At 43.3% G+C, this 26,080-nt stretch overlaps 1 protein-coding gene across 7 annotated transcripts in view; it reads left to right on the top strand.

Annotated features, from left to right (window-relative positions):
- The window catches only part of MGA (MAX dimerization protein MGA), a 99,976-nt gene that overhangs the window by 16,257 nt on the left and 57,639 nt on the right, over positions 1–26,080 (top strand). For all 7 annotated transcript variants that reach the window (XM_080665074.1, XM_080665071.1, XM_080665073.1 and 4 more), the window contains exons 3-5: positions 21,530–22,475; positions 24,511–24,589; positions 24,713–24,808. In XM_080665074.1, the coding sequence (XP_080521200.1) occupies positions 21,530–22,475; positions 24,511–24,589; positions 24,713–24,808 (1,121 nt within the window). The remainder of the gene's footprint in view (positions 1–21,529; positions 22,476–24,510; positions 24,590–24,712; positions 24,809–26,080) is intronic.

Below are 26,080 nucleotides of genomic sequence, written 5' to 3'. Positions count from 1 at the left end.
TTTGTTTTGTTTTGTTTTTAATATATTTTATTGATTGTTTACAGAGAGGAAGGGAGAGGGATAGAGAGTTAGAAACATCGATGAGAGAGAAACATCGATCAGCCGCCTCCTGCACACCCCCCACCAGGGATGTGCCCGCAACCAAGGTACATGCCCTTGACCGGAATCGAACCTGGGAACCTTCAGTCCGCAGGCCGAAGCTCTATCCACTGAGCCAAACCAGTCAGGGCATAACCGTGGTTTTGAATTCTATATCCAGTCATTTGTTTTCCTCCATTTTTTTCGTTTGTGATCTGTTTCTTTGTCGCCGCATTTTCGCTGCTTCCCTGAGTTGGTAGGGTAGGTTTGTGTGCTAGGTGTCCTATATGGGTCAGTGGGTCGGCCTCCCAGTTAACCTGAGGTGGACACTCTTGGTGCACCCCTTTGTGGACTGTGTGTACAGCCTTGTTGTAGTTAAGTCTTGATTGTTGTTGGTATCACTGGGAGGAATTGACCTCCAGGCCAGCTGGTTGTGAGGATCAGCTATGTCTAAGCTGGGAGAAGTTCGGTGCTGGAGACAGCCTTATAGGATTAGACTTGCCAAATTGCAAAAGCCTCTGTGCTCAGCTTGGATGGGATGGAGTCTCAGGGTGGAGCAGACAGTCTTGGCTTCCTGTCAGCCTTGCCCTTGCGTGCGCGTGGCTCCAGACCTCTGCCTTCCCCAGGTCCCCAGGGGCTCGCCTGCAACTGGGGTTCAGTGCAGTCAGAACTGGGGTTCAGTGCAGTCGGGAGCTTCTGACTCCCTTCTGCTACGTAAAGACTGTGGCACCCTCCGCAGTCTTTGTGCACACTGGCGCGCGCGCCTCCAGACCTCTGCCTGCCAGGGTTCCCCTGGGTCTCCCCTAGGTCTCCCGAGTCTCCAGGTGCCTTTCTCTCTACCTGACAGTCCAGACTCCCCCTGTATGAGCCTGGGTCCACGGGGTTTCGCCTGGAATTGGGGTTCAATGCAGTCGGGGGCTTCCTTCCCCCTCCCGCCAGAGAAAGTCAGCCAGGCTCTCAGCCGCCCTTCCTCTCTGCACGCACAAAGACCCTTTGCCATACCTCCAATTCTCTGTGAGCTTTTCTCTTTCCTTCTAGTGGTAGAATTTCCACTCAGCCAGCTTTCCTGTGGTTCTGGATGGTATCCGTTCTGTCTTTTAGTTGTAGTTTTGAAATTGTTGTGCGAGGCAGCAGTTTAGGTGCTTACCTATGCCGCCATCTTGGTTTTCTCCTATTTTTTAAATTCTTTATTGTTTAAAGTATTACATTAGTTTTCTTTTTCCCCCATTGACCTCTCCCCAGCCACCCCACCCCCCAGCACATGCCCTCACCCCCCTACTGTCTGTGGACATTGGTTATGCTCAGATGCCTGCATACAAGTCCTTTAGTTGATCTTTTATGCTCTCATCCACCCCCCTCCATCCTCCTGCCCTGCTGCCTTCCCTGATAGATTGGATAGTCCGTTTGATGCTTCTATGACTCTGGTTCTATTTTTGTTCATCATTTTATGTTCATCATATTCCACAAATGAGTGAGATCATGTGATATTTATCTTTCTCCGACTGGCTTATTTTGTATCATAGTTTTTTAATTCACTCATCTTCGGATGGGCACTTGGACTGTTTCCAAATCTTAGCTATTACAAATTGTGCTGCTATGAACATAGCGTATATACATCCTTTCTGATTGGTGTTTCTGATTTCTTGGGATATATTCCTAGAAGTGGATTATTGGGTCAAATGGGAGTTCCATTTTTAATTTTTTGAGGAAACGCCACACTGTTTTCCATAGAGGCTGCACCAGTCTGCATTCCCACCAGCAGTGCATGAGGGTTCCTTTTTCTCCACATCCTTGCCAGCACTTGTTGTTTGTTGATTTGTTGATGGTAGCCATTCTGATAGGTGTGAGATGGTACCTCATTGTCATTTTGATTTGCATCTCTCGGATGATTAGTGACTTTGAGTATGTTTTCATATGTCTCTTGGCCTTCTGTATGTCCTCTTTCAAAAAGTGTCTATTTAGGTCGTTTGCCCATTTTTTGATTGGATTGTTTATCTTCCTTTTGTCAAGATGTATGAGTTCCTATAGAGTAAACCCTTATCGGATATAACATTGGCAAATACGTTCTCCCATGCAGTGGGCTCTCTTGTTTTGTTGATGGTTTCTTTTGCTGTGCAGAAGTTTTTCTCTTTTTTTTCTTTTTAAAATTTATTGATTGATTTTGAGGGAGAGAGAGAGAGGGGGCGAGAGAGAGAGACATTGATTTGTTGTTCCACTTATTTATGCATTCATTGGTTAATTCTTCTATGTGTCCTGACCAGGGTTTGAACCCACAACCTTGGTGTATCAGGATGGTGTTCTAACCAACTGAGCTACTGGCTAGGGCCTTCAGAAGCTTATCATTTTGATGTAGTCTCATTTGTTTATTTTTCCTTAGTTTTCATTGTCCTAGGAGCTATATCAGTAAAGATATTGCTACAACATATGTCGGATATTTTGCTGCCTATGGATTCTTCTAAGATATTTATGGTTTTCCATCTTATGTTTAAATCCTTTATCCATTTTGAGTTGATTTTTGTGTATGGTGTAAGTTGGTGGTCTAGTTTCATTTTTTTGCATGTATCTGTCCAATTTTCCCAACACCATTATTGAAGAGACTGTCTTGACTCCAGTGTATGTTGCCTTCTTTGTCAAATATTAATTGAGCACAATGGCTTGGGTCGATTTGTGGGTTCTCTGTTCTGTTCCATTGGTCTATATCAGTGGTCAGCAAACCGCGGCTCATGAGCCACATGCGGCTCTTTGGACCCTTGAGTATGGCTGTTCCACAAAATACCAGGGCCTGGGCGAGTCTATTTTGAAGAAGTGGCCTTAGAAGAAGTTTAAGTTTAAAAAATTTGGCTCTCAAAATAAATTTCAGTCGTTGTACTGTTAATATTTGGCTCTGTTGACTAACGAGTTTGCCGACAACTAGTCTATATGTCTGTTCTTGTGCTAGTACCAGGCAATTTTGAGAATAGTGGCTTTGTAATATAGCTTGATATCTGGTATTGTGATCCCTCCAACTTTGTTCTTCTTTCTCAGGATTGCTCTGGATATTCGGGGTCTTTTTTGGTTCCATATGAATTTTTGGAGAGTTTGTTCTAGGTCTGTGAAATATGCCGTTGGTATTTTAATGGGTATTGCATTAAATCTATAGATTGCTTTGGGTAGTATGGACATTTTAATGATGTTGATTCTACCAGTCTATGAACATGGTATAGTCTTCCATTTGTTTATGTCTTCTTCTATCTCTTTTTTCAACATCCTGTAGTTTTCCGGGTATCAGCACTTTAAGCTTTTAAATTGTGTTTCAGAGTGGCCGGTATATGTCATATTTGTTAGTTGCATTGGTTACGTACAGCCAACAAAAGAGCAATACTATGCTCTAAATTAATTGATGTGTACAACTTACTGGTTTTGCCCATATTCTTGCTTGGATAATTTTTCATCTAGTTCAGTGGTCGGCAAACCGCGGCTCGCGAGCCACATGCGGCTCTTTGGCCCCTTGAGTGTGGCTCTTCCACAAAATACCATGGCCTGGGTGAGTCTATTTTGAAGAAGTGGCGTTAGAAGAAGTTTAAGTTTAAAAAATTTGGCTCTCAAAAGAAATTTCAATCGTTGTACTGTTGATATTTGGCTCTGTTGACTAATGAGTTTGCCGACCACTGATGTAGTCTCTATTTGGATAGAGGCTGCTTAGAAGTATAAAACTTTAGGATTATTTGTAAAATCCTCCTGCCAAGACAGAATTTAATGCATTATTCATGAAGTTTTCATTGAAAGATAAGGAGAGATCCTTTCTGAGAATGTTTCTAGTCAGTTTAATTCCTCAGGAAGATGTGAAAGTAGTTATTGCAGTAGCGGCCAAGATGTAGCTTCATGAGGTTCTCAGTTACTACAAACAAAATGCAGGTCATGTGGCTAAATGAAAAGAAGATACAGCTTTTCCCCTACATTTTGGAAGTGAACATATTGAAATGTGAAGATAATGAGAAGTATCATTACATGTGAATTCTAAATTAATTGATGTAGAATGGCATTTATGTATGAATAAACATAAAAACAGATAACAGGGAAAGGGGAAAAAAGGGCTTGTTTTGCTTAACCATTTACTAGTAAAACAGAAAGGAAAAGTGGATCATATTATAATAAAACCATAATTTTATTAAAAACTAGAGGCCCGGTGCACAAAATTCGTGCACGGGGGCGGGGGGGGGGGTGTCCCGCAGCCCAGCCTCCACCCTCTCCAATCTGGGACCCCTCTAGGGATGTCCGACTGCCCATTTAGGCCCGATCCCACTGGACATCCCTCTCACAATCCAGGACTGCTGGCTCCCACCTGCTCGCCTGCCTGCCTTCCTGATTGCCCCTAACCGCTTCTGCCTGCCAGCCTGATCACGCCCTAACCACTCCCCTGCCAGCCTGATTGATGCCTAACTGCTCCCCTGCCAGCCTGTTTTCTCCTAACTGCCCTCCCCTGCAGGCCTGGTCACCCCTAACTGCCCTCCCCTGCAGGCCTGGTCCCCCCCATCTGCTCTCCCCTGCAGGCCTGGGTCCCTCCCAACTGCCTTTCCCTGCAGGCCTGGTCGCCCCTAACTTCCCTCCTCTGCCGGCTTGGTCACCCCTAACTCCCTCCCCTGCAGGCTTGATCGCCCCCAACTGCCCTCCCTTTCAGGCCTGGTCCCTCCCAACTGCCCTCCCCTGCTGGCCTGATTGCCCCCAACTGCTCTCCCTTGTAGGCCTGGTCCCTTGCAACTGCTCTCCCTTGCTGGCCATCTTGTGGTGGCCATCTTGTCTCCACATGGGGGCAGCCATGTTGTGTGTTTGAGTGATGGTCAATCTGCATATTACTCTCTTATTAGATAGGATAGAGGCCTGGTGCATGGGTGGGGGCCAGCTGGTTTGCCCTGAAGGGTGTCCCGGATCAGGGTGGGGGTTCCCTTGGGGCCTGAGGTGGCCTGGGTGTGAGGGGCCTGTGGTGGTTTGCAGGCCGGCCATGCCCCCTGGCGACCCAAGTGGAGGCCCTGGGATCTGGGGTTTATTTATCTTCTACAATTGAAACTTTGTAGCCTGGAGCAGAGCCAGACCTTCTGCTTGCTCCGTGGCGGAAGCCATTTTTTTTGGATTTATGTATCTTCTATAATTGAAACTTTGTAGCCTTAAGCGGAGGCCTGGGCCGGCCAGGGTGTGCGGAAAGCTTGCCTTTCTCCATCACCGGGGGCAACCCTAGCCTCCTGCTCTTTCCAGCTCCATGGCTGCCGACATTTCTCTTTGGATTTATGTACCTTCTATCTTTGAAACTTTGTAGCCTTGAGTGGAGGCCTAGGCCCGCAAGGATGTGGGGAAAGCTTGGCTTCCTCCATTGCTGGGGAACCCAAGCCTCCCTCCTGCTCTCTGTTACCGTAGCCATCTTGGTTGGGTTTATTTGCATATTTCTCCTGATTGGCTGGTGGGCATGGCTTGTGGGTGTAGTGGAGTGATGGTTAATTTGCATATCACTCTTTTATTATATAGGATCCTTGAATTGCTACTTAAAATGGGTGGTTTTATGTTATGTAACTTATACTATGAGGCTATGGACAAAAAACAGATAGCAATTTGCACAAATTAAATGTTTTTTTAAAACCTTTATTGTTAGAGTATTACAGATGTCCCTTCTCATTACCCCCTCCACCTGGTTCCTTACCCGCCCGAGGCCTTCACCACCCTATTGTCTGTGTCCATAGGTAATACATATATGCATGTAAGTTTTTTGATTAATCTCTTTTCAGCCCCTCTCCCCCCCCGTTCCCTCTGAGATTCCTCAGTCTCTTACACGTTTCCATGCCCCTGGTTCTATTTTATTCATCATTTTCTTTTATTCATTAGATTCCTTCCTCAGTTATTTTGATTTTTAGATTCAATTGTTGATAGATATGCATTTATTGCCATTTTATTGGTCATTTATACATTTTTAAATATATTTTTATTGATATCAAAGAGGAAGAAAGAGGGAGATAGAAACATCAATGATGAGAGGAAATCATTGATTGGCTGCCTCCTGCAAGCCCCCTACTGGGGATCAAGTGTTCAACCCTGCATATGCCCTTGATTGGAATTGAATCTGGAACCCTTCAGTCTGCAGGCTGATGCTCTATCCATTCAGCAAAACCGGCTAGGTTGCTCTCTTTGTTTTTAACCTTTGGCATTTTAATTATGCTTTGTCTTGGTGTGGGCCTCTTTGGGTTCCTTTTGTTTGGCATTCTGTGCTTCTTGGATTTGTATGTCTTTCTTTCACCAGGTAAGGGAAGTTTACTGTCAATTTTTTTCACATAGGTTTTCAATTTCTTGCTCCCTCTCTTCTCCTTCTAACATTGCCTTGATGCGAATGTTGGCACACTTGAAGTTGTCCCAGGGGCTCCTTACAGTATCTTCATATTTTTGTATTCTTTTTTCTCTTCTGATTGGGTGGTGTTGTGTTTTTTTTTGTTGTTGTTTGTTTTTTGCTTCCTTATATTCCAAATGCTTTAAAAAAATTACCTTTATTCTTGAAAGTATTACAAAAGTTCCCCTTTTTTCCCCTTTTGTGACCCTCCACCCCATACCTATCTCCTCACCCCCAGGCATATTCCAAAATATTGATTTGATTCTTGGTATCCTCTAATGTATTGATCCTCTGTAAAGTATTCTTTATTTCAATTAGTGTATGCTTCATCCTGACTGGTCCTTTTTTATGTTGTTGATTTTCTCACTGTGTTCCTTGACATTTTTCCTAAGTTCCTTGAGCATCCTTATAACCTTTATTTTGAACTCTGTATCTGGTAATTTTCTTGGTTCCATTTCCTTTGTTTCTGGAGATTTTTCCTGTTCTTTCATTTGTGACATGTTTCTGTCTTCTAATTTTGGCTGCTTCCCTGTGTTTGTTTCTATGTATTAGATAAATCTGCTATGTCCCCTGGACTTGGTAGAGTGGCCTTGTGTAGTAGGTGTCCTGTAGGGCCCAGTGGCTCAGCCTCCCCAGTCACCTGAGCGCGGCACTCCTGGTGCCACCCCTGTGTGAGCTGTGTGCACAGTCAGTGGTTTATGTTGAGCATCACTGGGAGGAATTGACCCCAAGGCCAAACGGTTGTGAGGATTGGCTGTGAGTACAACTAAAGAAAGCTGTACAGAAGCTGACCCTATGGAATAGGACTTGCTTCAGTGGGGCTTTGCTGCTCATTGAGTCTGCCCTTTGAGTGTGTCACTTGTGGAGATGGTGGGGTTGTAATCCCACAAGGTCAAAGTTGAACAGTGGTGCACTGGCTCTGTGGCCTCCTGGGAGGTGCAAAGTGAGCTTCTACTTGTGTCCTACCTGAGGCCACCCAGCATGAACTGCTAAGAAATTTGCAGATGGCTACTATTTGTGTTGATCTTGGAGTGGCCCAGGAGAGGCCAAGCTGTGAACCAGTGTAGGTTGCTGCTAGTGCCAGGCCTGGGGCCACTCATTATAGGTATGGGGCACACTAATGCCAACTGCTGCTTGTTTGAAGATTTTAGGAAAATACAAAGCATGAGGCAAGAGAAGCCAGTTGTTTGAAAAAACCACTGGAAATGGCTTGGATGAGCCAGTCTGGATGGGCTTCTTTAATTCCCTAGTTGTAGGACTTCTGTTCAGCTAGATTTCAGGTGGTTCTGAATGATGGTGGTTCGGTATTTTGGTTGTAAATTTTGATGTGGTTGTGGGAGGTAGTGAGTACTGCCATCTTGACTGGAAACTCTTAAATGAGATTTTTGAAACTAGGAAGTTGTTTTAGCTTTCACATTTAGGCCTGTAATCCATCTTGGCTTAGTTTTTTTTGTATGGTGTGAGGGGAGGAGGTAAAGGCTCCCATTTTTCCATGCAGATGTCTGTGCATTCTAGCATCATTTTTTTTTTAATTGATATTTTACAGAGAGGAAGGGAGAGGGATAGAGAGCTAGAAACATCGATGAGAGAGAAACATCGATCAGCTGCCTCCTGCACACCTCCCACTGGGGATGTGCTCGCAACCAAGGTACATGCCCTTGTCCGGAATCGAACCCGGGACCCTTCAGTCTGCAGGACGATGCTCTATCCACTGAGCCAAACCGGTTTCAGCTCTAGCATCATTTATAGAAAATATTTTACTTTTCCTGTTAATGCCCTGGTGACTTGAAAAATCAGGTGACTATCTATACTAATAAAAGCGTAATATGCATGAGGGACAACCAAACGACTGACCAGCAGGCTGTGTGGGGCAACCAGGCTGGCAGGGAGGTTAGAGAGGGATGACCAAATGACTGACCAGGCTGCCTGGGCTGACCAGGCCGGTAGGGGGCTTAGTGAGGGATTACCAGGCCGGCGGGGGGGAGGGGTTGTTGGGGACGACCAGGCCAGCAGAGGGGGGCAGTTGGGGGCAACCAGGCCGGCAGCGGCGGCACCAAAGGGTGACCAGTCCCGCGGGCGTGTCGGGGGGCAGTTAGGGGTGATCAGGCTGGCAGGCAGAGGCGGTTCGGGGTTATCATGCTGGCGGGGGGGGGGGTGGTTTAGGGGCAATCAGGCAGGCAGGCAGGTGAGCAGTTAGGAGCCAGCGCCCCAGATTGTGAGAGGGATGTCTGACTGCCAGTTTCGACCTGATCCCTGGCAGGCAGAGGCGGTTAGGGGCGATCAGGCTGGCAGGCAGAGGCGCTTAGGGGTGATCAGGCTGGCAGGGGGGGCAGTTAGGGGCGATGAGGCAGGCAGGCTGGTGGGCAGTTAGGAGCCAGCGGTCCCGGATTGTGAGAGGGTTGTCCGACTGCCGGTTTAGACCTGATCCCTGGGATTGGGCTGAAACCAGCAGTCGGACATCCCCCAAGGGGTCCCGGATTGGAGAGGGTGCAGGCTTGGCTGAGGGGTCGCCCTGCCCCCCCCCTCCATGCATGAATTTCATGCACCGGGCCTCTAGTATATATAAGTGGGTTTATTTTTTGATTAAATTTTGTCCCATTTGTGTATTCTTTTGCCAATACCACATGGTGTTGATGACAGTAGGTATAAATTTTGCAATCTGGTAGTGTAAGCCTCTGACTTCTGATAGTATATAGAAATACAATTGATTTTTGTATATTTATCTTTTACTTTGGTTAATCCTCACCTGAGGATATTTTTCCATTGATTTGTAGAAAGAGTGGAAGGGGAGAGACAGAGAAACATCGGTGTGAAAGACACACAGTTGGTTGGGGCTGGGGACTGAGCCTACAATCGAGGTATGTGCCCTTGACTGGAATAAAACCTGGGACCCTTCAGTCCTCTGGCCGATGCTGTATCACTGAGCCAAACTGGCTAGGGCTATATATTGATCTTGTATCTGTTGATCTTGCTTAAATTCACTCATTAGTTTTAATTCCTTTGGATTTTCTACATATACAATTATATTGTATGTGAACAAAAGTTAGTTTTCTTCTTTTCCAATCTTTATGCCTATTCTTTATCTCTCTTGCTTTATTGCACTGGTTAGACTTCAACGAATAAGTTAAAACTAAAAGTTGAGACTGGTTATTCATGTCTGCTGATCTTTACAGAAAATCGTTTAATATTTTTAGTTGTATATTGTGATGTTGGATGTATAGGTTTTGTAATTCCTTCTATCACTTGAGAAACTTTCCTTCTTGTTCTAATTTCCAGAGTGTTAAGAATGAGTGTTGAACCTGGCCAGCATGGCTCAATGGTTGAGCGTCACCTATGAATCAGGAGGTCAAGGTTCGATTCCTGGTCAGGGCATGGGGGGCATGCAGGAGGCAGTGATCCATGATTCTCTCTCATCATTGATGTTTCTATCTCTTATCTCCCTCTTCCTTCCTTTCTGAAATCAATAAAAATATATTTAAAAAATAAAAAAGAATGAGTGTTGAATTTTATCATTGTTTTCCTATATAAATTGAGGTGTCATATGCTTTACTTCCTTTATTTTATTTATTAACTTAAAATATTTTTATTGATTTCAGAGAGTAAGCAGAGGGAGAGAGATAGGAACATTCTATATAATAAAAGCATAGTATGCAAATTGTCTCCTCAACCGGGAGTTTGTCCGGGAGTTCAACCAGGGGGTGGCCCTGGCCAGCAGCCGGCAGGCGCTAGAGACCCTACCAATGCATGAATTTCGTGCACTGGGCCTCTAGTCAATGAAAAGAGAGAATCATTTATCGGCTGCCTCCTGCATGCCCCCTACTGGGGATCAAGCCTGCAACCCAGGCATGTGCCCTTGACTGGAATTGAACCTGGGACCCTTCAGTCCGCAGGCCGAAGCTCTATCCACTGAGCCAAACCAGCTAGGACTCCTTTATTTTTTTTTTAATATGGCTACATTGATATTTTTTTGGGTATAGGGATGAAGGCTATATGAGCCTTGCATTCCTGAGATAAGCGCAACCTGGTCATGATAACATACTTTTTAATAGCCAGGTTCAATTTGCTAATATTTTATTGAGGGTTTTGCATCTATGTTTTTGAAGGATATTGTTGTTGGTATTTTTATTTCTGATACATTGGTTTCAGGATTATGCTTTCTTCATAAAACAAGTTGTAAAGTGTTACCTTCTCATGTATTTTCTGAGTTTGTGCAAGATTGGTATTTTTTCATTATGTGTTTTTTTTTAATATGTATTTTATTGTTGATAGTATTACATATATCTCCAATTTTCCCTCCTCCCTCCCTCCCCCCGAGGTCTTCACTACCCTATTGCCTGTGTCCATGGGCTATGCATATATTTTTGTAAATTCTTTGGTTTATCTTTTGTCCCCTCATTTCCACATTGGGGTATGTTGATTTGTTCCATGCCTCCATGCTTTGGGTCTTATTTTGTTGGTCAATTCATTTTGTTTATTAGATTACAAAAATAAGTGAGATCATTTAATATTTATCTTTCTCAGATTGGCTTATTTCACTTAGCATAGTACCTTCCAGGTTCATCCATGCTGTCCCAAAAGGGTAAGCGATCCCTCTTTTTTTTTTTTTATAGCTGCATAGTATTCAATTGTTACTAGTAAATGTCCCATAGATTTTTTAATCCATTCATCTACTGATGGGCACTTGAGCTATTTCCAAATCTTAGCTATTGTAAATAATGCTGCTATGAACATAGGGGTGCACATATTCTTTCTGATTGGTGTTTTTAGGTTTTTAGGATATATTCCCAGAAGTGGGATTGGAGGGTCAAATGGAAATTCCATTTATAATTTTTTGAGGAAACTCTGTACTGTTTTCCATAGTGGCTGCACCAATCTGCATTCCCACCAGCAGTGAACTAGTGTTCCCTTTTCTCCACATCCTCGCCAGCACTTGTTTGTTGATTTATTGAGGATAGCCATTCTGACAGGTGTGAGGTGATACCTCATTGTGGTTTTAATTTTCATTTCTCTGATAATTAGTGACTTGGAACATTTTTTCATATGTCTCTTGGCCATTTGTATGTCCTCTTTGGAGAAATGTCTATTCAGGTCTTCTGCCTGTTTTTAAATTGGATTGTTTGTCTTTTGTTGAGTTGTATGAGTATTCATATATTTTGGATATTAATACAATGGATTCCCTTTTCATTTTGATGGTGGTTTCTTTTGTTGCAGAAGCTTTTTATTTTGATGTAGTCTCATTTGTTTATTTTTCCCTTAGTTTTCTTTGCTCTAGGAGATGTATCTGCAAAAATTCTGCTACATGAGTTGTCTGAAATTTTACTACCTATATTTTCTTCTAAGATTTTTATGGTTTCATGCCTTATTCAAGTCTTTTATCCATTTTGAGTTTATTATGTATAGTGTACATTGGTGGTCTGGTTTCATCTTTTTGCATATGTGTCCAGTTTTCCCAGCACCATTTGTTGAAGAGATGGTCTTTAGTCCATTGTATGTTCTTGCATCCTTTGTCAAATACTAATTGACTGTAATAGTGTGGATCAATTCATTGAAACCGTGGAGTTTCTTTATTGGCAGGTTTCAAATCACAAATTTAATTTCTCTGTTGTTTTCTGTTTTATTGATTTCCCCTCCCCCATCTGTATTTCTATTTGCTTTTGCTTTAATTTGCCTATTTTAGATCAGGGGTTGGTTGACTAAGGCCTGTGGATCATAACTGTCTCACTGTTTTTGTATGGCCTGCACACTAAGAATGATTTTTATATTTTCAAATAGTTGGGAAAAGCAAAAGAAGAAAAATACTTTGTTATGTGTGAAAATTATTTAATCATTTGTACGCCATAAGCATCTATAGACACAAGCTGTGGACCTTTTTAAATTAAATTCAAAATATCGTGGCAGTTAACTGGTTAAAATTTAAATTTCAGTGTTCATTTGTTGGAACACTACTCACTTTTTGTGTGTGTGTGTGTCTCAGTGGCTGAGTTGAGTAGTTGTAATAGAGACTATGGATTTCAAAGCCTAAAAATTTTACTTTCTAGCTATTTACAAAAAATTTTTCAACTCCTAAGTTATTGATTTTCGATTTGTATTTAAAAAGCTATAGGATTCTCTCTCAACACTGCTTTAGGTGCAATCTATAAATTTTAATGTGTTATTTGTCATTGATTCATAGTTTGATTCTATTTTTTTTAAAAAATATATTTTATTGATTTTTTACAGAGAGGAAGGGAGAGGGAGAGAGAGTTAGAAACATCGATGAGAGAGAAACATCGATCAGCTGCCTCCTGCACACCTCCCACTGGAGATGGGCCCGCAACCAAGGTACATGCCCTTGACCGGAATCGAACCCGGGACCCTTCAGTCCGCAGGCCGACGCTCTATCCACTGAGCCAAACCGGTTTTGGCAGTTTGATTCTATTTTTGTCAAAGAACATGTGACTTAAAAACCTTGGAAGTAAAAATTTATTACGATTTTATTGCCTAGCATATGATCTGCTTTGATGAATACTTCATACACACTTATAAGTGATGTATATATTACACAGTTGGATGTAGTGTTTAGTGTTCTATAATGCCCTTCTTTATCTCTAATGGTATTCTTATTTTAATGTCTACTTTGTCTCATATTATTAAGCCACATTAACTTTCTTCTGATTTTCTCTTTACGTGATTTTATCTTTTCCTTTTACTTTCAATCTATTAAATTGTGTTTTTCTTAAATACCTTATAGTCAGGAATTTTTTTAGTCCACTGTTCAAATCTCTTGACTTCTAATTGGACTGTTTTGTTCATTTAATATTATTACTTATATGGCTGTATTTTAAGCATTTTGTCTTGATATTTTCTGTTTCTCTCATCTGTCTTTTGATTATTCTTCTGTTTTCGTTTGAATTGAATTTTTAAAATTTTGTTTTCATTGCGTAGTGACTTTTAAGCTCTACCTCTATTTTTTTTTATTTTGTGGTTTTAGTATTAGTTTGCTTAGGTTGACAGTACAAAATACTCTAGGCTAAGTCGTTTAAACAATGAAAATACTGTTTTCTCACAGTTCTGGAGGCTGAAAAGTCCAAGATAATGGTTTTGGCAGTGTTTTCTGTTAAGAGCTATCATCCTGGCTTACAGACCGTTACCACATAGAGGGGGAGAGATTTTCCCAACTTTATGACCTCATTTAACCTTCATTACCACTTCAAGACCCTGTCTTCATATATATTGATAGGTAGTGTTTCAGTATATAATTTGGGAGGGACACAGTTTAATCCATAGCAGTAGTTATAGAGGTTATAATATGCGTCCTTAATTTCTCAAGTAGAATTGAATGAATATATAACAGCTCATGAACAGCTAATGTCCTTATAGTTCATGTCCTTATATATGTTGCTAGAGGCCCGGTGCACGAAATTTGTGCATGGGGGGTGTGTCCCTCAGCCCAGCCTGTACCCTCTCCAATCTGGGACCCCTTGAGGGATGTCCAACTTCCCGTTTAGGTCCGATCCCAATCCAGGACTGCTGGCTCCCAACTGCTCTGCTCGCCTGCCTGCCTTCCTGATTGCCCCTAACTGCCCTCCCCTGCAGGCCTGGTCACCCCTAACTGCCCTCTCCTGCAGGCCTGGTCCCTCATAACTGCTCTCCCCTACAGGCCTGGGTCTCCCCCAACTGCCCTTCTCTGCAGGCCCAGTTGCCCCCAATTTCCCTCCTCTGCTGGCCTGGTCACCCCTAACTGCTCTCCCCTGCAGGCTTGATCACCCCCAACTGCCCTCCCTTGCAGGCCTGGTCCCTCCCAACTGCCCTCCCCTGCTGGCCTGATCTCCCACAACTGCCCTCCCTTGCAGGCCTGGTTCTTCCCAACTGCTCTCCCCTGCTGGCCATCTTGTGGTGGCCATCTTGTGTCCACATGGGGGCAGCCATCTTTGACCACATGGGGGCAGCCATCTTGTGTGTTGGAGTGATGGTCAATTTGCATATTACTCTTTTATTAGATAGGATAAACCCCCAAAACATTATTTTGCTTTTAAGAGTCAGTAGTCATTTAAAGAAGTATAAGAAAAAGTCTTTTATATTTACTCGTGTGTTTATTTTTCCCGGGTCTTTTCATTTGTTCTTGGATATTGGTTCATTTCCTATCAGTCTGAAAAACTTCCTTTAGTATTTTTTTAACTTTTAAAAAATTGAGATGTAATTCACTGTAATAAGTTCATCCTTTAAAGCAGGGGTGGGAACCTTTTTTCTGCCAAGGGCCATTTGGATATTTATATAACACTAAAGGCCTGGTGCACGAAATCGTGCATGGGTGGGGTCCAGCTGGCCTGTCCCAATTGGGACCCATCAGCCCGGGCAGGCCAGGGGGAGGGGCCATGGGCAGGTGGCCCACCAGTCCAGCCCCGCCCCCTGGTCCAACTCCCAGTCGAACTCCTGGTCAAGGGTACAATTTGCATATTAGCCTTTTATTATATAGGATTATTCTCGGGCCATACAAACTTATCTATTTAAAAATTAGCCTGCTATACTTGGTCAAATATTTAATTAACTCACTTCTAGTGCCTTGGCAGGGCCAGACCAACTGATTTTGCAGGCCTCATATGCCCCGCCGGATGTTCCCTACCCCTGCTTTAAAGTGTATATTTCAGTGGTTTTTAGTATATTTACGGAATTGTGTAGCTATGAACACAGTCATTTTCATCCCCCCCAAAACAAACAAACAAACAAACAAACAAACAAACAAACACCCCTGTGCTCTCTAGTCCCGATTTTTTTCTCAGCCATTCATCAACCCCATCTCAATCATCTGTAACCATTAGTCTCCTTTTTGTTTCTTTAGATTTGCCTATTCTGGACATTTTGTATAATGGAATTACATGTAGTTTTTTGCGCTTAGTTTCTTTTACTTAGTGTAATGTTTTCAAAGTTCATCCATGTTGTAGCATGTATCCATATCTCATTCCTTTTATTGCTGAACAATATTGTGTAGATAACACATTTTATTTATCCATTCATCAGTTGATAGACATCAAAGTTTCCACTACTTGGCTATTAAGAATAATGTTGCCATGAACATTTCTGTCAAGTTTTCATGTGGAAACAGTTTTGGATGGCGATAAGCCCATTCTTACCCCTGTTGAATTGTCTTGGCGCTTTTGGCAATTGAAAAATCAATTTATATAAATGTGTGTACTTATTATTAGACTCTGAATTCTGTTCAGTTGATCTGGATATTTAGCCTTAAGCCCATATAACACTGTTTTGATTACTGTAGCTTTGTAGTAAGTTTTGAAATTGGGAACTATGGGTCCTCAGAGAACTGTATATTTTTCAAGATTTTGGGGGCTCTTTTGGGGTCTCTTTCATTTTCTTATTAATTGTAGGGTCAATTTGTCATTTTCCAAAAAAATCCCAGGTGGATCTTGACGTGGGAGATTGTGTTAAAACTGCAGATCATTAAAAAACAAACAAAAAACACTGCAGGTCATTTTCAGGGAATATTGCTGTCTTACCAATATTAAGTCTCCCAGTATATAAACATGGGATATTTGTCCTTTTTTAAAGTCATCTTTAATATCTTCCAGCAATGTTTTGTAGTTTTTTTAGAAAATATTTTTTATTTCAGAGAAGAAGAGAGAGGGAGAGAAAGATAGAAATATCAATGATGAGAGAGAATCATTGATCGGCTGCCTCCTGCAGGCCCCTTACTGGGGATCGAGCCTACAACTCGGGCATGTGCCCTGACTGGGAATCGAACTTGTGACCTCTTGGTTCTCGGTAGTTTTTTTTTTGTGTACCAGTCTTATACTTCTTTGGTTCAGCTTATTCCTAAGTATTTTATTCTTGTTGATTACATACTGCAAATGTAATTGTTTTCTTGATTACATATTGCATATTGCAAATGTAATTGTTTTCTTGATTTTACTTTTGACATTTATTCCTAGTGTGTAGAAATACAATTTGTGTGTGTGTGAATTGATCTTGGATTCTTCAATCTTGCCCAACTAATTTATACCAATAGTTTTTTAGTGGATTTTTAAGAATTGTCTACATAAAAGTTCACATGGTGCTGCGAATGCAGAATTTTACTTCCTTTTTAATCTGGCGGTCTTTTATTTATTTTTCTTGCCTGATTACCTTTGTAGAACCTCTTGTACAATTGAGTGGAAGTGGTGAGAGCTAACATCCTTGTCTTGTTTCTGATCTTAGGCGATAGTATTTCTTGTACAGTCTGAGTTCTCTCAGTTGTCTAAAAATGTCTTCAGGTGTAAAGGCTTCTTTTGCTAGATCCAGAACATTAAGTTGACCCTTTCAATACTTTATGATGGGTGTCATTCTAATGTCTTCTGGCTTCATTATTTCCAATGAATAGTCAGTCTGTTGTTTTCATTGTTGATCCTCCAGTGTAATGTCATTTTTTCCTCCGCTGCTTATAAGGTTTTTCTCTTGGTCTTTAATTTTCAGTGGCCTTACCTTTATGTGCCTACATATGGCTTTCTTTGTATTTGTTCCCCTTGGTGTTTGCTAAACTTCTTGAATATGTGGATTAATGTCTTTAACTTTTGGAATATGTTGATTCATTTTCTTTTCAAATGGTCCTCCTTTTTTCTTCCTTCCATTTTATTCCTTATTTGTCAGATAATTTGTTGTTGTCCCACAGGTCTCTGACACACTTTCTCCCCCCCACCCCCTATTTTTCTGTTTAGGTGATTCACTTTATTAAATTTTAGCTCACCTCACATTTGAGATGTTTAGGATGGGATTGGGCTTGGGATCTAAGCACTAAGAGACTACAAATTCTCTGTTTTCAGGCCAACCTTGCTGCATCACTTCTGCTTATTTTTCAGAAGTCCCCTGGAGGATAATGGGTGGGAATAAGGACTAGTATTCTTTTTGAGGGTCCTCCAGATTCTAGTGTGCTCCTCCTCAGGCATGAAAATAGACTGGGTTCTCTGTGTCCCAACAAAGATCCTTTGCCTATAGTTGCCTTTTTCTCTTTTCACCTGTGCGTCAAGCAGTGTAAATGCTACTCAGTGTTGAAAGCATTAGCAGTCTGTCACCTAGAGAAGGCTGGTTCCTCTCTGAAATTCAGTTCATTTAGACTTGTGTCCAGAGGTCTTCAATGGCTTTAAAAGAAAATTGGATTTTTAATTTATGTAGTGTTTTCTCATTGTTATGGCAGAAGTGATGATCTTTGTGATCGTAAACATTTTAATTTGAAGTGAAAGTCTTCTATTGAAGGATTGTCAAGTAAGGTCAAGATCTTAAGTTGTACAAGGAACAAGTAACTACACAGTAATGTAAATGATTGCTTGTGCATATTTGAGATAAATGAAAGTTTTACAAAGACAGTGACTTTAATTGAGTTAGTGAATAGTTCGAACACATCCTTAAGATACATTGGTACAGTTTATATGCTTTTAATGGTTAATTGGGAGGAAGGGGAAACTAAAAAAACATTTGTGTTTTTTGAAGACTTGTATAAACTCAATCAGCATGGGTCATATGTACTTGCCTTCAACTACCTTTTTATTTTGGAAGAATTCATGTTAGACTTTTTATATTGAAAATAACTTTTCAACTTTAAAACCACTTAGCAATAATGTTGTGAGTATAATAAAAAGACTGCTGGAATGTACATTTTTAAATGGTGAGAGTGTTGTATTTTATGTTACGAATTTTGTCTTAATTTTTAAAAAGGAAAAATCAAGCAGGCAGTTTGTAAAGCTCTTCCTGATATTTAGCGCAATTCTTAATTGCAGTTGACATTTGTTTCCCTTTGTTGGCAACTAGTGGCCGGTGCACGAAATTCTTGCACATTAAAAGGGGATTAATTAGTGGAAATAATTTAATATTGCTGTTTGCCCTTTCTCTATAATGGAAGTGTCAGAGATGAAAGAAAATTAATAAAATGTATATGAAAATCTTCCTCCTGTCAGAGTCTGGGTGCACCACGGGACCCAGAGTCAAGTCCCTGCTCACCCACGTGTGCCTCAAAATCGCGCAAGACCCAGACCTGGCAGGCTCCCTTCTCCCACCCCCCCATTTGGGCTAGATCCAGACCCGGCCGGTCCCACCCTTGTCAAGCCCCGCCAGGCAGGGGGCATGGCCTCAAGTCCCCTGCCCTGGTGCCGGGGCAGGGTGTGTGGCCTGAGGTCCCTCGTCAAGCCCTGCCGGGTGGGAGGCATGGCCTCAGGTCCCCCGGCCTGGGGCAAGGAGAGCAGGCTGAGGTCCCCCGGCCCAGTACTGGGGTGGGAGAGGCACACCTTGAGGTCCCCCGTCAAGCCCCGCTGGGGCGGAGGGCGTGGCCTGAGGTCCCCCGTCAAGCCCTGCTGGGCGGGGGTGTGGCCTAAGTTCCCGTCAGGTCCTGCTAGGTGGGGGGCGTGGCCTGAGGTCCCCCGGCCCGGGTCCAGGGCTGGGGGCATGGCCTGAGGTCCCCAGCCTGGGGCCAGGGTGGGGGGCGCAGTCTGAGGTCCCCTGTCAGGCCCCATAGGGGCCGGGAGGCGGGGCGCAGCCTCAGGTCCTTGCTGATTGCTTGTTAAGTCTTGTTACGGGAACTCGGCCTCCACTGTGGGTGCAGCCAGCTTGTGTTACAGAAACACTGCCCCCCCCCCTGCTGTGGGCGCTGCCAGATTTGTGGCGGAGTGACGGTCAATTTGCATATCCCTTCTTTATTATATAGGAATAGAGGCCTGGTGCACGAAATTCGTGCATGGGGGTCCCTCAGCCCAACCAGCACCCTCTACAATCCAGGAGCTCTCAGGGGATGTCCTACTGATGGTTTAGGCCCACTCCCGTGGTTCTCTGCTCTCTGTGGGGCCTGAGGGTTTCGCTGCAGCCATGGAGATGAAGCCCCCATGCCCTGCTGTCTGTTCTCTACCTGCCGCCGCCATGTGCCATGCGAAGGAAGTCCCAATGTCCTGCAGTGTGCTCTGTCTGCCAGGCCTGGGGGCTTCGCCAACACAGACACACTAAGGAAGCCCCCATGCCCTATTGTTCGGGCTCTGTCTGCGGGGCCTGGGGGTGTTCCCGCCGCCACCTTGCTAAGGAAGCCCCCAAGCCCTGCTGTCTGGGCTCTGTCTGCCATGTCTGGGACTTCCCCACCACTGCCGTGCTAAGGAAGCCCCCAAGCCCTGCTGTCTGGGCTCTGTCTGCTGGTCCTGGAGCTTCCCCGCTGCTGCCGCACTAAGGAAGCCCCCAAGCCCTGCTGTCTGGGCTCTGTCTGCCTTGTCTGGGGGCGGATCCAGCCTCGCCGCTTGGTCCCTGCGAACCCCCACGGGGCTGACAGGCCCAGACGCTGCAACAGTGGTGGAGCGGGGAGGCTGGGTCCGCCCCCTCTGGTGGCGGGTCCAGCCTCGCTGCTCCGGCAGACAGGCCCGGACACTCCAGCAGCGGGGCTGAGGGGACTGGGCGCCGCCATCTTGTGGCTATGGCAGCCACGATTTTTGTTGTGGAGTGACAGTTAATTTGCATATTACTCTTTTATTAGATAGGATTGTTAATCACTGAAGCTCTCTTGAGTTTGATTTTGGTTCAGTGCCAGTTGACTTTCAAAATTGAGTGTATCTGAAAAATACTATCCTATGTAATAAAAGGGTAATATGGAAATTGACTGACCGGCGGAATGACTGGTTGGTATGACGCGCACTGACTACCAGGGAGCAAACGCTCAACGCAGGAGCTGCCCCCTGATGATCAGTGCATTCCCACAGGGGGAGCGCTGTTCAGTGACAACCCCGTTTGATGGCTGGTGAGCTCAGCGGCGGTGGCCGCTCCTGCCTCCGTGGCAACACTACAGTGTCCGACTCATGGCTTAGCCATCAGTTGGACATCCCCAGAGGGCTCCCGGACTGGTAAAGGGCGCAGGCCAGGCTGAGGGGGACAAATGTTGTGCACTGGGCCTCTAGTTGGGAAAATAAGTGTTATAACATTTTGATTTAGTGGTAAGATGGTTGTTTGTTAAAACTTTGCTCTTTATGCCCGGCTAATATGACTCGAGCATCTACCCATGAACCATGAGGTCATGGTTTGATTCTTGGTTGGGGCATGTGCCCAGGTTTTATGCCCGGTTTTCGGGGCTTGATTCTCAGTGGGGGCTTTGCAGGCGGAAGCCAATTGATTTTCTTTCATCATTGATGTTTCTGTCTCTCTTCCTCTCTTTGGAACCAATAAAAAAAAATATATAAAACAAAACAAACAAAAACTTTACTCGTTATTATATATACTAGAGGCCCAGTGCACAAAATTCATGCACTGGGGCGGGGGGGTCCCTCAGCCCGGCCTGCACCCTCTCGCAGTTTGGGAGCCCTCGGCGGACATCCCTCTCATAGTCCAGGATCCCTTGCTCTTCACTGCCTGCCTGCTTGCTGCTGCTTACTGCTTGGCTTGCTGCTCCTTAGCGCTGCCGTGGAGGTGGGAGAGGCTCCCGCCACCTCTGCTGCACTTGCCAGCCTCCAGCCCGGCTTGTGGCTGAGCAGCGCTCCCCCTGTGGGAGCGCACTGACCACCAGGGGGCAGGTCCTGCATTGAGCATCTGCCCCCTGGTGGTCAGTGCACGTCATAGTGACTGGTTGTTCCACTGTTCAGTCAATTTGCATATTACCCTTTTATTATATAGGACTAGAGGCCCAATGCACGAAGATTCGTGCAAGAATGGGTCTTCCTTCCCCTGGCTGCCGGCACCGCCGTAGCTCTGGCCCGGAACTGTCTTTCCACCTTCCCATGCTGCCCAGAGGCCCAGAGTGGCTGGGGCAGTCCAGAATGCCTGCGTCGTTGCCATGGCGACGAATTGAAGTGTCCCACCCCCGGCTGCTCAGCGCCTGTGTATGCAAATTAACCCGCCATCTTTGTTGGGTTAATTTGCATACTCACTCCTGATTGGCTGGTGGATGTTGCGAAGGTATGGCCAATTTGCATCTTTCTCTTCTATTAGTGTAGATACTTTTGTGAGAAATTGACAGAGAATATAAAAGTGTGGTGTTGATAAAGTGCTTTTGAGATCCTTATGTTCTACAAAGTGTTTCTCTTACAAAATCTGTTACTTGGTTTTCAAAAACCTTTTGTTTTTCTCTCATTTATGGAGGTCTTATTTATGTCCTTTTTAACCCTCCCTTCCCTGTCTCTCCAGACATGTTGCCAACAATTTTGAAGACAGTACCCATGTAGCATCACCAGTAGACCCAAATGGAAACTTCAATGTTGTCATTAAAGAGGAACCTCTAGATGATTACGACTATGACCTTGGTGAGTTTCCAGAAGGGGTCACTGTGAAACAAGAAGAGACGGATGAGGAAACAGATGTATACTCAAACAGTGATGATGATCCTATACTAGAGAAACAGCTGAAGAGGCACAATAAAGTTGATAACCTAGAAGCTGACCATCCGTCTTCTAAATGGCTACCAGATAGCCCATCAGGTGTTGCTAAAGCTAAAATGTTCAAATTAGACGCTGTAAAGATGCCAGTAGTTTGTCTGGAGCCCTGTGCTGTCACCAAAAGCACAGTGAAGATTTCTGAACTCCCTGATAACATGCTTTCTACATCTCGGAAGGATAAATCTGTGTTGACAGAATTAGACTATTTGCCTACGTACATTGAAAATTCCAATGAGGCTGGCTTATGCTTAGGCAAGGAATCAGAAAATGGTCTTAGAAAATATTCACCAGATCTCAGAGTGGTACAAAAATATCCTTTACTTAAAGAGCCTCAATGGAAATATCCTGATATTTCTGACTGCATGAATACAGAAAGAATACTTGACAGTTCGAAGAGTCCAGCTGGGGACTCATTTTTAGCAAAAGAGGACTTGGGCAGAAAGAAAACAACTGTGCTTAAGATTTCCGCAGCTTCCAAGACTGTAAATACTAATCAGAATGCCCCTACAAATGTCAGTGGAAAAAGAGGAAGGCCACGAAAATTGAAACTCTCTAAGGCAGGGCGACCACCTAAAAACACGGGAAAATCTTTAACTTCTACAAAGAGCATTCCTATGGGCCCTGGGAGTACCTTTCCAGATGTGAAGCCTGATCTGGAAGACGTGGATGGTGTTCTCTTTGTTTCCTTTGAATCGAAGGTAAGATTGTTATTTCAGCATTCTTTTTAAGGCCAAATAATTATTATTGAATTGTATACCTGGCTGATAACCAATTTACAGTCTAGTTTTTTTGAATGCATCCATTATGTGAGGAGGGTGTGTGCATGGGGAACTGAGTGTCTCCAAAATGTTTAGTTTAGTTAATAGGTATCACAATATTTTGTGTGAGTGAACATAACAATTTATGTCTGCTTTTTGAATGTTAGAGGGAAGGCACATGTTGTATGTGGGTGGGTGGGAAGAGATTAGCCAAATAATTTATATGCTTACTAGAGGCCCAGTGCACAAAATTCGTGCGGGGGCGGGGTGCCCTCAGCATAGCCTGCACACTCTCCAATTCGGGACCATCCCTCTCACAATCCGGGACCACTGGCTCCTAACTGCTCACCTGCCTGCCTCCCTGATCACCCCTAACTGTCCCCCCTGATGGCCTGGTCACCCCCAACTGCCGGCCTGGTCGCCCCCAACTGCCTCCCCCGCCCCACCAGCCTGGTCGCCCCTCACTGCCCCCCTCTGTCGGCCTGGTCACCTCTAACTGCCCCCCCCCACTCCCAACGGCCTGGTCACCCCACGTAGCCTGCTGCTCAGTCGTTTCGTCAGTCCTTACTAACCCCCCTGCCGGCCTGGTCACCCCACGCAGCCCGCTGCTCAGTCATTTGGTGACCCCTCACTAACCCTCCTGCTGGCCTGGTTGCCCCACGCAGCCTGTTCAGTTGTTTGTTCGGTTGTTTAGGTTGCGATGGTTGCTTAGGCTTTTATATATTATATAGAGATATGCATAACCCATGGACACAGATAATAGTGTGGTGAAGGCCTGGGGGCAGGAGGCTGGTGCGGGCTAGAAGAGGTCATTGGGGGGAAAATGGGACATTTGTAATGCTTTCAACAGTAAAGATTAAAAAAAATTTTGTCTGCTTTGATATGAATTTATGATTTTTGTGCAGTGTAGCTGGAATTTAAAAAATATTCAGATCTTAACTGGAATTTTCATTATTATGGACTTTAAAAAGGCATAAGTACATGAAAAGTTTACTAACTTTTTTGGGACACCTTATCCCCTGATTTTTTTTTTAATTATATTTTTTTACTGATTTCAGAGGAAGGGAGACAGAGATAGAAATATCAGTGATTAGAGAGAATCATTGATCGGCTGCCTCCTCATGCCCTTCTCTGGGGATCAAGCCGCAACCCAGGCATATGCCCTGATCTCCTGGTCCACAGGTCAAAGTTCAACCACTGAGCCAAGCTGGCTGGGCTCCCCAGATTGTTTTTTGCGTTTGTTTTTTTTTTTGTTGTTAGTCCTCACCTGAGGATATTTTTTCCATTTATTTCTTTTTAAGAGAGAGAGAGAGAGAGAGAGAGAGAGAGAGAGAGAGAGAGAGAGAGAGAGAAATATCAATGTGAGAAAGACACATCCATTGTTGCCTCCCACATGGGCTTCGACCAGGACGGGGATCAAATCTGGAACCCAAGTATGTGCCCTTGACCTGAAATCGAACCGGAGATCCTTCGGTGTCTGGGCCCACGCTCTAACAACTGACCTATACTGTCCAGTACCATCCCCTGATTTTTATCAGGAACAGCAGAGTGCCATTGGAGAAACAAATATTAATGGTCTTATTAATTATGCTGTTTTACACATCAATGGTTTTTTTATTTTATTCCTACTTTTTAACTAGGTTATTTTTTGTTTAGATTTTTATAGAAGCCAAATCTATAGTTCTAAATTGGCTACACAGAGGTTGAATTCTTTCTACTGGGCCTTAAGCTATCTTTATGTAGTCTATCTTTATGTAAACTTTAAGAAATCTTTATGCAAATTGGTATAATATAGTTTAGATCAGTTAGTTGAATATATTCAGATAATTTGCTTTCTTTTTTGTTCTTCTGATTATTAAAGTGATATAATGTAGAACATTTAGGAAATATCAAAATGTATCAAAACGAAAAATGTTTCTGGTTTACTTTTAAACTTTTAGAAGTGATTTGAGCTACATTTTTGTTTTATATATAGGAAGCTCTAGACATTCATGCAGTTGATGGGACAACAGAAGAGCCCTGTAGTCTTCAGGCATCAACCACAAATGACCCAGGTATTATATAATGACATAAAAAGAGAGACATATTTGGGGTTTGGCTCTCGAAATGAAAGATGCAATGTTCATTTTTCTGTAGTACATACTATTCTACTTCATCATTATTTGTTTTCTGAATAGGTTGCAGAGCAAGAATTTCCCAGTTGGAAAAAGAATTGGTAGAAGATTTGAAAGCCTTGAGGCATAAGCAAGTGATACATCCTGGTCTTCAAGAAGGTAATCCTCCTATATAATAAAAGGCTAATATGCAAATTGTCCCCTTGGGAGTTTGACTGACTGGGAGTTCAGCCGCTTGCTGTGATATGTGCTTATCACCAGGGGGTGGCGCGGAAGGGAGGAAGGCCCCGGCCAGCAGCCGGTAGCCAGGGGAAGGAAGGCCCTGATCGGCCCTGATCACCGGCCAGGCCTAGGGACTCAACCTGTGCACGAATTTTGTGCACCGGGCGTTTAGTATTTTCTAAAAAAAAAAAAAAAATGTGTTCGCTTTCTCCTTTCTTTCCACTTGCTTTCCCCTCTTATGCCCTTTCTGTTTCTCCTTCCTCCCTTTTCTGTTTTACCTCCTTTCCCCGCATCCTTGATTTCATTTATTTTCAGTGCCTCTCTTACCTTGCATTTTTCTCTTTTCTCCCTCCATGATTTCCCCACTTAACTTAAAAACATTTCTAGGCCTTTTATATCCTAAGAGAAACCCTATTCTGTAGACACTGTCTCATCTTTGTGAAACATATCTTATGCATTAAAAAATGTATCAAAGAAAGTGGTGTTTTCTCTTGGCTTTCTTATAATACAGTGTTTTCCTTCCTATGTCTCATCTTTTAAATTTTGACTGCTTTTGTTCTTGTGAGTTTTTTTGGGTGGGGAGGTATCTCTGTTTTGTTGTAATGGAGTATCTTGGCCTTGATTATGTTGCTAAATCCTTTTTCTAAAATAGTGAAATCTATTACACTTATTGCTGTTGTAGTAACTACTGATTTTTCCATTTGTAATGTAAATAAAAGATTGTAAGCCATGTCCCAATTTTTAGTTTCTTATATCTTTAATTTAAGGTATGCTTCTTGGAGTAGTTTATTGAGTTTTTGATTGTTAGTCCATTTTCTTTTCAAAGCACTGTCTGGCTGATTTATATTATATGGTAGATCATTTATTTGAGAGTGTAAGCATTACCTGCAGACAAACAGAAGGTTGATATATAAAATGATCATTTTATTTCTAAATCAAATGGTAATATTTGAAGAACTTCTGCTTCACTTGTTTTGACAGTGTGATATTAAAATGTGCAAATCTCAATGCAAGTGGACTGGGTACTATGGATTTTAATGGACAGTCACAGTCATATCATGTTAGGCTTGACTGATAATAACATTTGCTATTGTTGTTTTTTTTTATTATTTATTTTTATTTTTTACAGAGAGGAAGGGAGAGGGATAGAGAGTTAGAAACATCGATGAGAGAGAGACATAGATCAGCTGCCTCCTGCACACCCCCTAC

The sequence above is a fragment of the Plecotus auritus genome, assembly GCF_963455305.1.
Source record: "Plecotus auritus genome assembly, chromosome: 1".
Taxonomy (NCBI): domain Eukaryota; kingdom Metazoa; phylum Chordata; class Mammalia; order Chiroptera; family Vespertilionidae; genus Plecotus; species Plecotus auritus.
The sequence above is the reverse complement of the archived record's forward strand: the minus strand, read 5'-3'. Positions and strand labels throughout refer to the sequence as shown.